Source organism: Mesocricetus auratus, unplaced genomic scaffold (genome assembly GCF_017639785.1).
Source record: "Mesocricetus auratus isolate SY011 unplaced genomic scaffold, BCM_Maur_2.0 Super-Scaffold_100047, whole genome shotgun sequence".
Taxonomy (NCBI): Eukaryota; Metazoa; Chordata; class Mammalia; order Rodentia; family Cricetidae; genus Mesocricetus; species Mesocricetus auratus.
The window spans coordinates 4,222,713-4,236,790 of record NW_024429224.1 but is presented as its reverse complement, the minus strand read 5'-3'; the positions used below and the strand labels follow the sequence as shown (position 1 = coordinate 4,236,790).

Below are 14,078 nucleotides of genomic sequence, written 5' to 3'. Positions count from 1 at the left end.
CTGCCCTTGGAGATGCTATCCAAGGACCTTTTTGAGAGAAAGTTAAGCAAGGCTTACCGGGGGTCCTCCAGGTCCAGGGGGCCCTTGAATGCCAGGTGGTCCAGGTGGACCCTGTATAGAGAGAGTGAATGGTTATAAAAGTACGTAGAGAAGCTACTTGGGACAAACTGGTGTTTGAAGAGAAAGGGGCAGACAGTGTGACAGTGTGGGAGGACTTTGGCTTCCTCAACCTTGCTTCATTTCAAGCAGAAAGAAAAGTGATAAAGGGAAGACTTGAAGCAAAATTTGCAAATAAATACTCTGCCTGTATGTGTTGTAGAATATTAGTTTAGTGACGCAAAGATGTGTTGCATTCTTTTATGTTGCGTTTGTCTGACTCTATAGAGCTGCGTTACTTTGCCCATCTAACACACCTGATTGGTCTGATGCACAGCTCAACAGCCAATAGCGAGGCAGGAGACAGAAACAGGTAGCGCTGCCAGGCAGAGAGAATGAAGAGAAGAAGAGGGAGGAGCAAGGAGAGGAGGAGGAGAGGAGGGCACCAGGGTCCAGCCACCCAGCCACACAGCCAGCCATGGAGTAAGAAGGGAAGAAAGACATATAGAATAAAGAAACGTACAAAGCCCAGAGGCAAAACACAAAAGAAGATTAACAGGTTAAGTTAGAAAAACTGGCAAGAAATAATCCATGCTAAGGCCAGACATTCATAAAGAAGAATAAGTTTCCATATATTTATTGGGGAGCTGGGTGGCAGGCCCCCAATAGCTTGAAAGAAGAAAAACCAAATACATGTATGCCAGTTAGTTTTTGTCAGTTCAACAGCAATGGGGGCCATCTGGGAGGAGGGGACCTCAACTGAAGACTCCATCACACTGGTCTGTGGGGGCGTTATCTTTACTGCTGCTCGATGTGGGAGAGGGCAGCCTACTGTGAGCAATAGCATCCCTGCACAGTGGGCCTGGGCTGTAGATAAACAATAAGTGAGCAAGCCAGGGAAGAGCAAGCCAGTAAGCAGGTCCATGGTCTCACTTTATCCCCACCTTGAGATTCTGCCTTACTGGCTTCACTCAGTGATGGACCAAACCACATACGTCAAATAAACCCTTTCCTCACCCATTATTTTTGGCCAGTGTTTTATCATAGCAACAAGAAACCAAACTAGAAGAAGCCTGATTTATGACCTAGTATGCTGCACGGTTCAATTATTCAAACATTTAAGGAGACCATACACATATGTATATGCACACACACATGCATACAGCAGTCACCCACTACTCACAAGATTCTCCCAGAGTACTCTTAAGTCATCTGTCCCAGCCCAGAGCTGATACCAGTGTCAGCATCACAGAGCAGACTGTGGGTCTCTGGCCATAGTCTGCTGGTTTCCTAGGTTCATCAAGACCTCTTCCCTGCACATTTCTACTCCATGGGAACCAGTCTGGCCAGGAATAAGGATTGCACTGTATGCACAGTGTGTACTGTATAGAGGTGTATACATCTAGAGCTATGTACAATTCCAATTATCCACTACCCAAGCTGATACTTTCGGGTCCTATAAAGGCAGGAAAAACAATAAGAATTATCTGACAAGAAGCCAGAGCTCACATGCCCATGATCATGAAGTGAGGTAGGAGTGCAGAGTGGAACCTGTGGGTACTGAGTAGGGGGTAGCCTCTAGACCTGGAAGACTGAGGAAAGGGGCTTGGAGAATGCACCTGAGCCCTGGGCAAAAGAAATGAGCAACAGCTTAGATATACAACGGCAGATAGGAACCAGCTGCACAAAGGCCAGTAGAGATGGCTGAATGCAACAGCCAAGAGCTCCATAAGAGGATAGTGTTCACAGAGCAGGCCGTGGGGTGCCTTTGTGAGGAGCTGCGATTTTACCTTAAGAGTAACAAGGGTTCTAAAAAGACATATGTCAGTCATGTGTGTTTTTAGATTTTCAGATGGCACATAGAGGCTACCAAGGGCAGAGATATGTGCTGGGTCACAAGTCAGGAGCTAGTGATCATTATACAATGATGGGGGCCTGGGAGAGGGTGGGGATCATTCTGAATATTTGCAGGTTCATGACAGTCCTGCCAAGTGACCATTCATGTGAGAACGTTCAGACGCATGGCAGATGAAGGCTCTGCAGGGGCTCCTGATCTTGGTTTTGGTGGTGGCACATCCTTGCTTTTTTGGCCTGGCATTTTGTATCCTTGACAGCCTTCTGCCACCCCACACAACTTCTAGGAGCAATGTAAGTCACTATGTGGTGCGCTTGGCTAGGTCTCCCTCTCTGGGTGTGTCCTCTCCCACTCCACTGCTCTTCGAATGGCCCTCTCTTCTGAGATGGCTCCGGGTTGCCCGAGTCCCCTCTGTGGTCTAATCTTCCTTTCAGATCCTCAACCATCAACCATTCTTGTCTCCTCTGCACCTGACAGAGAAACTAACCCGGGCCATGACAGGGAGTCGGCACTCAGAAAATGCGGAAAGTCATCTGAAAGGAATACTCCAAGGGACCATTTCCATTCAGAGAACAGTAACACAATATGGCCACTGGAGGGTGATAACAACCAAAGACTGGCATACTGGTTCCATTTGCAGTCTCTGGGTGGCTCATATGAGTGAAACCATCATGCCCAAGAGCGTTTACCCAAACAGGGCTTTGAGTGGCAGCTGGAGTTCCATTTCTCAGTAGCTCACTTAGACCTGTTGAGGCTTTGGGGCAGCATCTGTCTGTCCTGTCTGAGATGTTTGTACTGAGTCAGGGCTACTGAGGAGGCAACGGTCATTTCCACAGCGAGCTAGGAGGTGCCCTGGGTAAGCAACAACCAGAAAGGACAAGGGCTAGTTGCAGAAGGCATCAAGGGTGGCTTCCCGCCTTACCCCATCATCCATTCCACACCACTGTGCCATGTGTTCATCTTGATTAACTCTGTTCATCTCTCTGCTATGAAGGGGCATGCAAAAATTGGAGACACACTTGCCCATGAAAGCACAGGCCAGGCCACCCACCATCACTCCCCAGGATCCTACTGGCATCGCAGCACCCAACAGTGGAGATTACCAGAGGGCTTTCCTTTTTGTTTTCTTAACATAGTAGTGGGTTTCCTTTTCTTTTTGGATTTTTTTATTTAAATTAGAAACAAGCTAGCTTCACATGTCAGTCCCAGCTACCCCTCCTCCCTTGCCCCCAACCTCCCCAGCTCCCCACCCAACCCCCCTTCACTCCCCAGGGAGGGTGAGGCCCTCCATGGGGGATCTCCAGAGTCTGTCATTTCATCCAGGGCAGAGCCTAGGCCCTCCCCTATATGTCCAGGCTGAGAGAGCATCCCTTGGGGACTGGGCTCCTAGGTCCATTCATATGCCAGGGATAAATATTGATCTACTACCCGAGGCCCCATAGATTGCTGAGGCCTCCTCACTGACAAGCAAATTTAGGGGGTCTGATCAGTCCCATACTGGCCTCTCAGCCATCAGTCTAGGGTCCATGAGCTCCCCCCTGTTCAGGTCAGCTGTTTCTGTGGGTTTCACCCACCTAATCTTGACTCCTTTGCTCATCACTCCTCCCTCTCTGTCAGTGTTCAGTTCAGTGTTTAGCTGTCTGCCTCTGCTTCCATCAGTTACTGGATGAAGGCTCTAGGATGGTATACGAGGTAGTCATCAATCTCATTATTGGGGAAGGGCATTTAAGGTAGCCTCCCCACTATTGCTGGGATTGCCAGTTGGTGTCATCCTTGTAGATCTTTGGAAATCACACTAGTGCCAGATCTCTCCTCAAAACTATAATGACTCCCTCTATTGTGGTATCTCTCATCCTGTTCTCCTCTGTTCTTCCCCTGACTCAAACTTCCTACTCATGTCCTCCTCTCCTCCTCTCTTTTTCTCAGCTCCCTCTCCCCTCCCCCCATGTTCCCAATCTTCTCAGGAGAGCCTGTCCCATTCCCCATCTCTGGGGTACCATGCATATCTCTCTTAGGGTCCTCCCTGTTTCCCAGACTCTCTGGTGGTGGGATTGTAGGCTGACACTCCCCTAATCCATGTCTAAAATTCATATATGAGTGAGTACATACCATGTTTGTCTTTTTGTGACTGGGTTACCTCACTCAGGATGGTTTCTTCTAGTGCCATACATTTGCCTGCAAATTTCAAGATTCCATGGCTTTTTTTCCACTGAATAGTACTCCATTGTGTTAATGTACCACATTTTCTCTATCCACTCTTCAGTTGAAGCATTTAGGTTGCTTCCAGTTCTGGTTATTACAAATAGTGCTGCTATGAATATAGTGGAACAGATGCCCTTGTTGTATGAATGCGCATCTTTTAGATACATGCCTAAGAGTGGAATTGGTGAATCTTGTGGTATACTGATTCCCATTTTCCTGAGGAATCTCCCTCCATACTAACTTCCAAAGTGGCTGTACAATTTGGCACTCCCACCAAGAGTGGGAGTTCCCCTTTCTCCACATCCTCTCCAGCATAAACTGTCATGGGTGTTTTTGATTTTAGCCATTCTGACAGGAGTAAGATGGTATCTCAGAGTTGTTTTGATTTGCATTTCCCTAATGGCTAAAAATGTTGAGCACTTTCTTTCTTTTTTTTATGAGACAGGGTTTCTCTGTATTGTTTTGGAGGCTGTCGGTCCAGCCCAGCCTCGAACTCACAGGGATCCACCTGCCTCTGCCTCCCGAGTGCTGAGATTAAAGGTGTGCACCACCACTGCCCTGCGAGCACTTTCTTAAGTGTCTCTCACCATTTTAGACTGCTCTATTGAGAATTCTCTGTACACCACTTTTTAATTGGATCCATTGGTGTTTTGGAGACTTGCTTCTTGAGTTCTTTGGAAATTTTGAAGATCAGCCCTCTGTCAGATGTGGGGTTGGTGAATATCTTTTCCCATTCTATGGGCTGCTGTCAGTCTTTTTGACTGTGTCCTTTGCCTTATAGAAGCCTCTCAGTTTCAGGAGGCCCCATTTATTGTCGATCTCAGTGTCTGTGCTACTGGTGTTATGTTCAGAAGGCAGTCTCCTGTACCAATTCGTTCAAGGGTACCTCCCACTTTCTCTTCTAAGAGACTCAATGTGGCTGGATATATGTTGAGGTGTTTGATCCATTTGGACTTAAGTTTTGTGCATGGCGATAGACATGGATCTATCTGCAGTCTTCTACATGCCAGCATTCAGTTAAGTCAGCACCATTTGTTGAAGATGCTTTCTTTTGTTCCATTGCAGAAGTTTAACTTCTTTGTCAAAAATCAGGTGTTCATACATGTGTGGGTTAAAACCAGAGTGTTCAATTCGATTCCATTGGACTACCTGTCTATTTTTGTGCCAATACCAAGATGTTTTCAGGACTATATATAGCTCTATAATAGAGCTTGAAGTCAGGGATGGTGATGCCACCTGAAGTTCCTTTGTTGAACAAGGTTATTTTGGCTATCCTTGGTCTTTTGTTTTTCCACATAAAGTTGAGAGTTGTTCTTTCAAGGTCTTTGAAGACTTGTGCTGGGATTTTGATGGGGATTGAATTGAATATGTAGATTGCTTTTAGAAAGATTGCCATTTTTACTACATTGATCCTACCTGTCCAAGAGCATGGGAAATCTTTCCATTTTCTGGTATCTTCTTTAATTTCTTTCTTTAAAGACTCTAAGTTCTTGCAATACAGGTCTTTACTTGTTTGGTTTGCATTACCCCAAGATATTTTATATTGTTTGTGGCTATTGTAAAGGATGATGTTTCTATGATTTCTTTCTCAGCTCATTTCGGTCTGTATATAGTAGGGCTACTAATTTTTTTGAGTTTATCTTGTATCCTGCCACTTTGCTGAAGGTGTTTATCAGCTGTAGTAGTTCCCCGGTAGAGTTTTAGGGTCACTTATGTAAACTATCATCTGCAAATAGTGAAAGTTTGACTTCTTCCTTTCTTTATTCTGTATGTTTGGAGTCTTGTCTATAATGTGGCAAGGGGACTTTTTTATGGTACACTCTATTTGGTGTTCTGTACTTTCATTGGCATGTCTTTCTTTAGGTTGGGAAAGTTTTATTCTATTATTTTGTTGAATATGTTTTCTGTACCTTTTAAGTGGGTTTCTTCACCTGTTTCTATACCTATTATTCTTGGGTTTGGTCTTTTCATGGTGCCCCATATTTCCTGGATACTTTGTGCTAGGGATTTGTTGGACTTAAGATTTTCTTTGGTAGATGAATCTATTTCTCCTAGTGAATCTTCAATGCCTGAGAGTCTCTCTTCCATCTCTTGTATTCTGTTGGTTATGCTTGCATCTGTACTACCTGACCGTTTGCCCAGCTTTTCTATTTCCATCATTCCTTCAGACTGTGGTTTTTTATTGTCCCTATTTCAGCTTTCAACCCTTGCACTGTTTGAATTGTTTCTTGCAATTTTTGCTTTGTTTTTCCTCCATTTCTTGAATTTTTCATTTGTTTTTTTCTTCCATATCTTTAAGAGATTTTCTCATATCCTATTTGGGGGCCTCCACCATTTTCATGAAGTTGTTTTTCAAGTCATTGTCTTCTTCTTCATCTGCATTGGGATGTTCAGGTCTTGCTGGTGTAGAGTCTCTAGACTCTGGCAGTGTCATTGGTTTTTTTGTAGCTGGGTGTGTTTTTATATTGTCTCCTTCCCATCCCTTCTTCCTTGGATGCAGAAGGAGTCTCTTCCTCTCCTGGTGAGTACAGGACCAGAGTTCCCTTCCAGTGGGTGCAAGCAGGTCCAATACTCTAGTGGCTCTACTCTTCCTGTGGATGGAGGCAGTCCTGGTACCGGGGCATTGGCAGTCTCAGGGTGGGCTGGACCTCACCATGATGGGATCTGCTGCAGTCCCCAGGCCTCATCTGGTTGCATGTAGGTCACAGGAAGGTGGGCTGGAAACAAGCCTACTTCCATGGGCAGAGAAAAAGACTAGGATTCTGGCAGTTGCAGAGGGCTTTCCTAAACAGACAGTACTTGGCTGGCCATGGGTACATTTCCCCCTTTCCCTCTTTACATACCTGGTCACGCTGATGGCTCTGAAAGGTTTTGTGTCTTCCTAAACACATCTCAGAAATTGGGCCTCCTGGCCTGCTCATTACTGCTCTGGCCTCCTTCACACACCCCTTTCTGGAAACATAAGTCCTGTTGCTGCCGGTGATGCTTCAGCTCACTACAGCATTCTACAGTTGGCCATCTTCGGAGAATAGCTAGCAAAAATGAAACCCTTAGTGTTTGACAATGAAGAAAATAGGCCCAGAGAGTTTAAGGACCTTGCTAGAGGTCACAGCGCTAGCTTCTCCAGGTGGAAGAGAGGTACATGGTTCCTGAAGTGCCCAGCTGACTCACAGCCACCTGAATTGGAGGTCATAGACATAGGGACAAGAGCTCCCTGTTTAGACTCCCAGGTAGCAGGTTAGAATCAGGTACCTAAGGTCAGGGACTGGTGTGATGCCAAGTGGTCCTGATGTCTCTAGCACAGGGTCATTCTGCCATGTGACCAACTCCATCTATAGCCACCTCCACTCCAGCCCTATCCCTGTTGCTGTAAGCATAACCCAACAGAGAGGAGGCACACCATGCATGGGAAACATAGGAAAGAAAGGGCTGAAACCTAGAACTGCCAGAGCAGAGCACTCTATTTAGCATTTCCACTGCTCAGATTTGTATATACCAGCTCTACCTCATTTTAGCCACCACACTGATAAAGTGAGGCAGACCTTTCCAAACCAAGCTGCAAAGGAGGGAAAGAAGGGGAAAGTCAATTACCTAGGAGTCCACAGAACTGGTGTTGGAAGAGAGCACCATGGTCCACGCACCACCCAACCCTGTGCTCCAGTCTGACCTGCCAAAGTGCTGCTAAAGACACCAGCCTCGTGCCCTTCTTGTAGCTCCATTCTGTGACTGAAGGAGAATCTAGAGTGGAAATGTGTCTTTGGGATCTCTGAGTCCAAACCTCCACATGGTTCTCTGCTGTGCACACAGTAGACTTCGCAAAGACTTCAGGCTGTAAGCACGGGACAACTAGGGACATCCTTTTGAACTAAACCCGTCTACTGCAACATCCATTCAGGGGAAGGAAGAAGCTGAATGCAGCTGAAAATAACTATTAGAAAGCTTGGAAAAGGCCTCCAGCATCCATTCCAATTTACACAGAGCATCTTACATGTCTAGTTTGTGGGTAGGAGGCAATGCAAAGCAGTGTTCAGTCTGCCCCAGAGACCTACTCTGCTGGCCGTCACTGTCTTCTGAGGGTAGCGATGCTTACAGGTTTGCAGCTGGCTTGCCTCCGGACCCTCTTTCTACTCAGCTTCCTGATGTCTTTCATTTTTTTCCATGGATCTATAACTGACATGTGGGGTTTCAGAGGACAAGGAAGCCTCTTATTCCACCTACTTCCCTCTCAAATAAGTTTAAAAGCCAGGGTGCTCCTCCATCCTTTACCTCTGTTACAAGTGAAGATATTAGTGTCTTGAGTAAGAAAAGTAGCTGACAGAAGATGGACCCTTCCGTGTCTGCAGTTTCACCAAATGTTGCAGCCAAGCAACTCATCTTTTCTGGGCCAAGAGATAAGCAGGCTGGAATTTATGTGAAAAATTTAGGCTTGAAGCTAAGGATATAGCTTAGTGGTTTAGCACCTATTTCACATGCACAATTCCACATCACTGCAAAACAAAAAGACAAGATGTCTAGAGCTTTGGCTGCCCTAGATAAAATTCTATATGGCCACATGCTACCTCATTGGACTTTACCTTCAGAATCTTTATCTCTCCAAACACTGCATAAGAGTTATACATCATTATCTGTAGACTCCTGAATGTGTTCCTTATGTTTTCTTTTAAACATTCAAGAAAACATCTAGTCAAATTAATCACACTATTAACAAGCAACACATTGGGGGAAATGGGAGGACAGGAAGAAAACAGAACTGGAATTGGTATATAAAATACGATAGTTTTTAATTTAAATAAAAATTAAAAAAACAAACAACACATTAACCAACAGATACAAATGTTGATAAAATGCATGCCTGTTTGTATTATCACTAATGAAAATAACAAAGCAATTACTCTGCATATTAACTAATCAGTCCACTAAATATTAATGAAGCAACATTTAATCTCTATAGTGACTAAAGATATATCTGATGTAATTAGTAGTTACAATTATGACATAAATAGCCAATTAATCTAATTATTATTAACAAAAGAAATAGCAAATAATTACTTCTACTATAGTAGTTCCAACTGTGGTACACTTAGGAAGTTGAATAGAATTAGGAGATGCATGAAAATTGCCTGCATAAATTAATACATCAATCAAGTTAATTCTGTGTGCAGCTGGGATACTTTTGAAAAAATTCATAATTTGTGTTTTTCCTGGAGGTGTAACTGTGATCACTGCCCATCTCAGGGAATTTCTTCTGAGTCCTATGAGCCCACCCAGATCTTGATCAAGCCCTTGTTCAGCTGCTAAGGAAGGAGCAACTGCTGAAATATACTTGATTATAAATGCTGCTGAATTAATCTAACTTATATATTTCAAAAATGCTTTTACTTCTAACTTTGTGTCTGACACAAGAGACCCACCTAGTGTAGCAGGCAATACATATTACACAAATCCCTTCTGACCCAACCCAGGAAGGATAAAGGGAAGTACTGTAAATTCTGTAACACTATCAAACACCACGAAGTACCTTCGGTAAACCCCAGATGGCCTGGTTCGGAGCACAACTGCCATGAGAATCAAGACGCAGTGTGCTTGGCAACACTACCATGAGAAGGCTGGTGATGTACACCTGCATCACTCAGCTGGCATCCAGTGAAGCTCTCCCGGATGAAAATGACTTAGATGTTAGACATTAACACAGGAAGAAAAGAGTTGATTTTCCAGGTAACAAACAGAGGTACATTAAAAATACAATACAGATGAAAATAATTATGTAGAGCTGCATTAATACTGATCTTTTTTATCTGTGAGATAAGGTTTCACTGTGTTGCTCAAGCTAGCCTTGAACTCCTGGGCACACCATACTTTCCTTCTTCCACACTAGGTAGGTCTGTGGGTGCACACACTATAGGGATATTGGTGAATACTAATGTGTCGCCTTGGCCCTCTTCACCTTCTTATTGCATGCCATCTTACCTTACTGGTTTTTTTTTAAGTTAGCGACTTACTTAGTAGCCTAGGCTGGCTAAACTCACCACATAGCTCATCTGAGAGACATTGCATTTTAGAAGGGACTGCTGAATTAAACCAGCCTTTATACTTTAGAAATTGTTTGGATTCAGAATGGAAGTCGGAAAAGGCATTGCATTGGGAGAGAGGTTATGCCCTTCCCCCCCCCCACAAGAAATGAAAAAGTATGGATTCCTTAAATGTTAAAAGAGATCAGATTTAACCAAGGGAGGTGTCCTGGGGATCTTGGCTACAAACATGATGGGGGGAGACAAAAAACAAAAGACTACAGGTAAAATATATGCTGATCCCTCTCCATGGTAACAGCTCTGAGACTGAGTGAGACATGATAAATCATGTTGGCTACAGAGTCCTCATGACTTATTACATGCCATCCTTTCATATGGCATGGATAGAGGTTTGGTTATATAGTCCATATGGGACTTACATAGCTGACTTGTACACACCATACATTCCATATTTGTGTTTATGCATGTGTGTGTGTGTTTTGTTTAAAAGTTTGTGTATTTTCAGAACAGAAGGACCATACACCAATGAAGACAAGTAGCCCAGGTGATCCAGCCTCTTAGAATGCCTCTGTTGCAGTTTCTTAAAGCTACTAGCTGAGATGGCCCAGCTAAAACTTCAGTTAAGTCCTACACTTTCCCATTGCACAGAGACTAGACAACAAATGATAAAGATGGCTCTCCCAGGTCTTGACCATTATCTCAAGGTTCTCAGGATCTCAAAGAGATGCTGTCACCCCCAGACAACAAGAAGTAACTTTAAGAACACGATGCCTACATTCCCAAGAAGTGGGGTGGTTGGTTTGGGGTCATTCAATGGATTATGGATATTTGTAATCATTTAGTGGAGTTGGTTACACATTGTTATTAGTCATGGTCAGGGAGGAAACTAAGCAAAGGAGGTTAGATTCAAGGATCTTTTTCTGAAGTGAAAAAGGGGAATACAGGAATGATAGGATAAAAGGGTAGATTATTAAATCTACTTTAACTAAAAAGGAAACTATTAGTCTTACATAGTTTACATTGGTAAGGATTTTTATATATTGATACAAATTTAAGGTTGCTTTTGTTATACTGTGTGTATGTTTCTAGTCTTGTATAAAGTATTGTACCTATGCAGCTCATTTAACAATGTAATACAAATTTCTAATCCTTGAAAGCTATTATTACAAATTATTTAGAAATTACAAACTATTAAGAAACACAGGTTAGTAGTTAGTCATCTAACAATCAAATTTGTGGCCATGTCAGGTAAGTTTTAAGGGTCAAACAGAGATACATTTTATATAGACATATGGTCTTCAAACACTTCAGAATATGGCATTTAAGATGTTTTAACAGCATAAGGCTTTTCATGACAGTGAGCACATCTGCTCCTGGAAGCACCAATTTACTTCAAAATTATCAAAAATACTCAAAATTATCAATAAAAAAGGATAATGAACATCAAAAAACCTCCACATGAATTTTGCTTTATTTGTGGCTGAAGTTAGCCACTGGACAAGAAACTGCCCTTGCCATCACTGCTGACAGCATACTGTCCAAATTAGACCAGCAGAGGACACAAAAGAAAGCAACTACTGAACTTTTTCAAGATAAGGTAGTACAGTCCTTCAAAACTCCTTCTCCATAGAAAAGTCTGTCAGATATTCTAGGACTGTAGAAAAATGGACATCCCAACATTGCAGAGGAACCTTGGGTGACTGTCCAGGCATCCAGTTGTTTTTGTCATGTCTATAGTTTTGGAAGTTGTTTGCTCTGTACTTCCTGCTTATTCAGGTAATATTACATCTTTCTCAGGTCTCTGATAGAGTTGAAGATTGGATAGTTGTAGTTACAGTTTTCCATAGTTTTGATTGAAAGCAAATCAGGTCAAAACTTTGGACTCACCAAGATAGGATAGATAATGAAGTAATTTCTCCAAATATGCCAAATGCAAATAGACTGGACATTGTGAATGTACTTCTTACCTCTTAATTGTTCATATTGTATATAGTTTTACTGTACTAGAGTTAAAACCTTTCCTTTTTATTTTGACAAAAGGGAAACATTGTGGAATATTTTTACACTGTGTGAAGATTTTTGCTGTGGTTAGTGTAACAAAAAACTGAATGGCTAATTGCTAGGCAGGAGGCATAGGCAGGACTTGTAGGCAGAGAAGAAAGAGGAGGGAGAATCAAACCACGTGGACACACCAGGAAACACAGAGCGAGCAGGATGTGCAGGAGGAGAGGTAACAGCCACAAGCTGCATAGCAGAACATAGACTAATATAGATGGGTTAATTTAAGTCATATGAGTCAGTTAGCAACAAGCCTAAGCTATAGGCTGAGCTTTCATAAATAATAAGACGTCTCCATGTCATTGTTTGGGAGCTGGTAGGACAAAGACTTGTTACAAGAGACCATCGCCTTTAGCTTTCTATTTGTGTGTTTACTTTTCTAATTTTTTTTATTTTATTAGTGTATATTCTCTGTTCAGAGAAATGGGCTTCATGTTCTAATTTTTGTTCAGCTGTATCATATCTTTGAGCATATTTACCCCCACTTTCTTTTCCTTCTCCTACCCTGCTTATTCTAGTCCCTTTCCTCTTCCCAAGTAACTCTATTTCTACTGTCATGTCATGTGTGTGTCCCCGTGTGTGCACACACATACAGACACATGTGATCAGGGTTCCAGATGAGAAATAAAAGAATCTAGCTTACTTTTTATTTATTTTTTTGTTGGTGGTGTTTGGAGTTTTTCATGTTTTTGCTTTTTTCAGGAAAATGGATGTAATTCATGGTCATTCCTTCAAATTCTCTCATGGTGACTACCAAGATGCTGGCTGCAAGCTAAGAGCTGCTACCAGGCCACTGAGTCAGAGAAAAGAGCATTGCTACGGGATTGAAAGGCAGTCCTCACCTGTGGCCCCAGTGCTCCGGGTGTCCCCGGAGAAAAGAGCATTGCTGCAGGATTGAAAGGCAGTCCTCACCTGTGGCCCCAGTGCTCCGGGTGTCCCTGGTGAACCCACTTCACCTTTCTTCCCCTGGGTACGGAAGAGAAGCCAGAGTTAACAGTGAAACGGCATCCCATAAAGCCCAAGGAATGGTGTCTCTCAAGAAAATCCTGTGTCGATGACTCAATGGGATGTTTCCCCAGGAGCACCCAACAGAGGTTCTCTGTGGGATCAACAAAGGGGGCATGTGCTTAGGGGTCCAGGAGGTCAGCTGGTTCTTAGCACTGAAAGTCACATTAAAGACAGCACATAACCTCAAATTTCCAAGGCAGACCAAACAGGAGTATTTTTTTGTGAATATGGTTTGCTGTTGATATATATGCAAACATATGTTTGAAAATATTTTATGATATATTCTTATAACATTCTCCCCTCCCCCAACTCCTCCCAGATCCTCCTTAGCTCCCTGTCCACCCAACTCCCTGACTTCACAACCCCTGAGTCCCTTTCCTCCAAGACAGTCAGGAGCCCCGCATAGTATATAAGGCACACTGGAGCTGCTTGGCCTGGAGAGCCAACACCCAGAAAATCCTACCCTCTTTTTCAACAGCACCCAGCATTAAAACCCCCACACCCGAGTGACAGTTTAACACCCGTTAGGACTTCTGACCTTTGAGATCACGCCCACACTTCTGCCTCTGTAATACTTCCTCCCCATTTGAACTTGTCAGAATCATATTCTGAGGCAACACCGCCTCTTCCAGGAAAGCCAACAATCATAAGAATTATAGGCAAAAATGGGGAAAACACATTTGCTATATGCATCCTCTAGTATCACCCACAAATGAATCTCAAAGGCTGGACACACAACCCTGAGAAGCTGGGTTATCCTCAGCTGAAGTCAGCGAACAGCTGCTATGCACTTCCTGGATTTGACAGCTTCTTCTGTGATAGAGAGTTAT

The 14,078-nt window shown here is 43.3% G+C and overlaps 1 protein-coding gene across 2 annotated transcripts in view; it reads right to left on the bottom strand.

The window, feature by feature from the left end:
- The window catches only part of Col22a1 (collagen type XXII alpha 1 chain), a 258,039-nt gene that overhangs the window by 128,166 nt on the left and 115,795 nt on the right, over positions 1 to 14,078 (bottom strand). For both annotated transcript variants that reach the window (XM_040735687.1, XM_040735686.1), the window contains exons 23-24: positions 13,153 to 13,206; positions 58 to 111 (exon numbers count right to left, since the gene is read on the bottom strand). In XM_040735687.1, the coding sequence (XP_040591621.1) occupies positions 58 to 111; positions 13,153 to 13,206 (108 nt within the window). The remainder of the gene's footprint in view (positions 1 to 57; positions 112 to 13,152; positions 13,207 to 14,078) is intronic.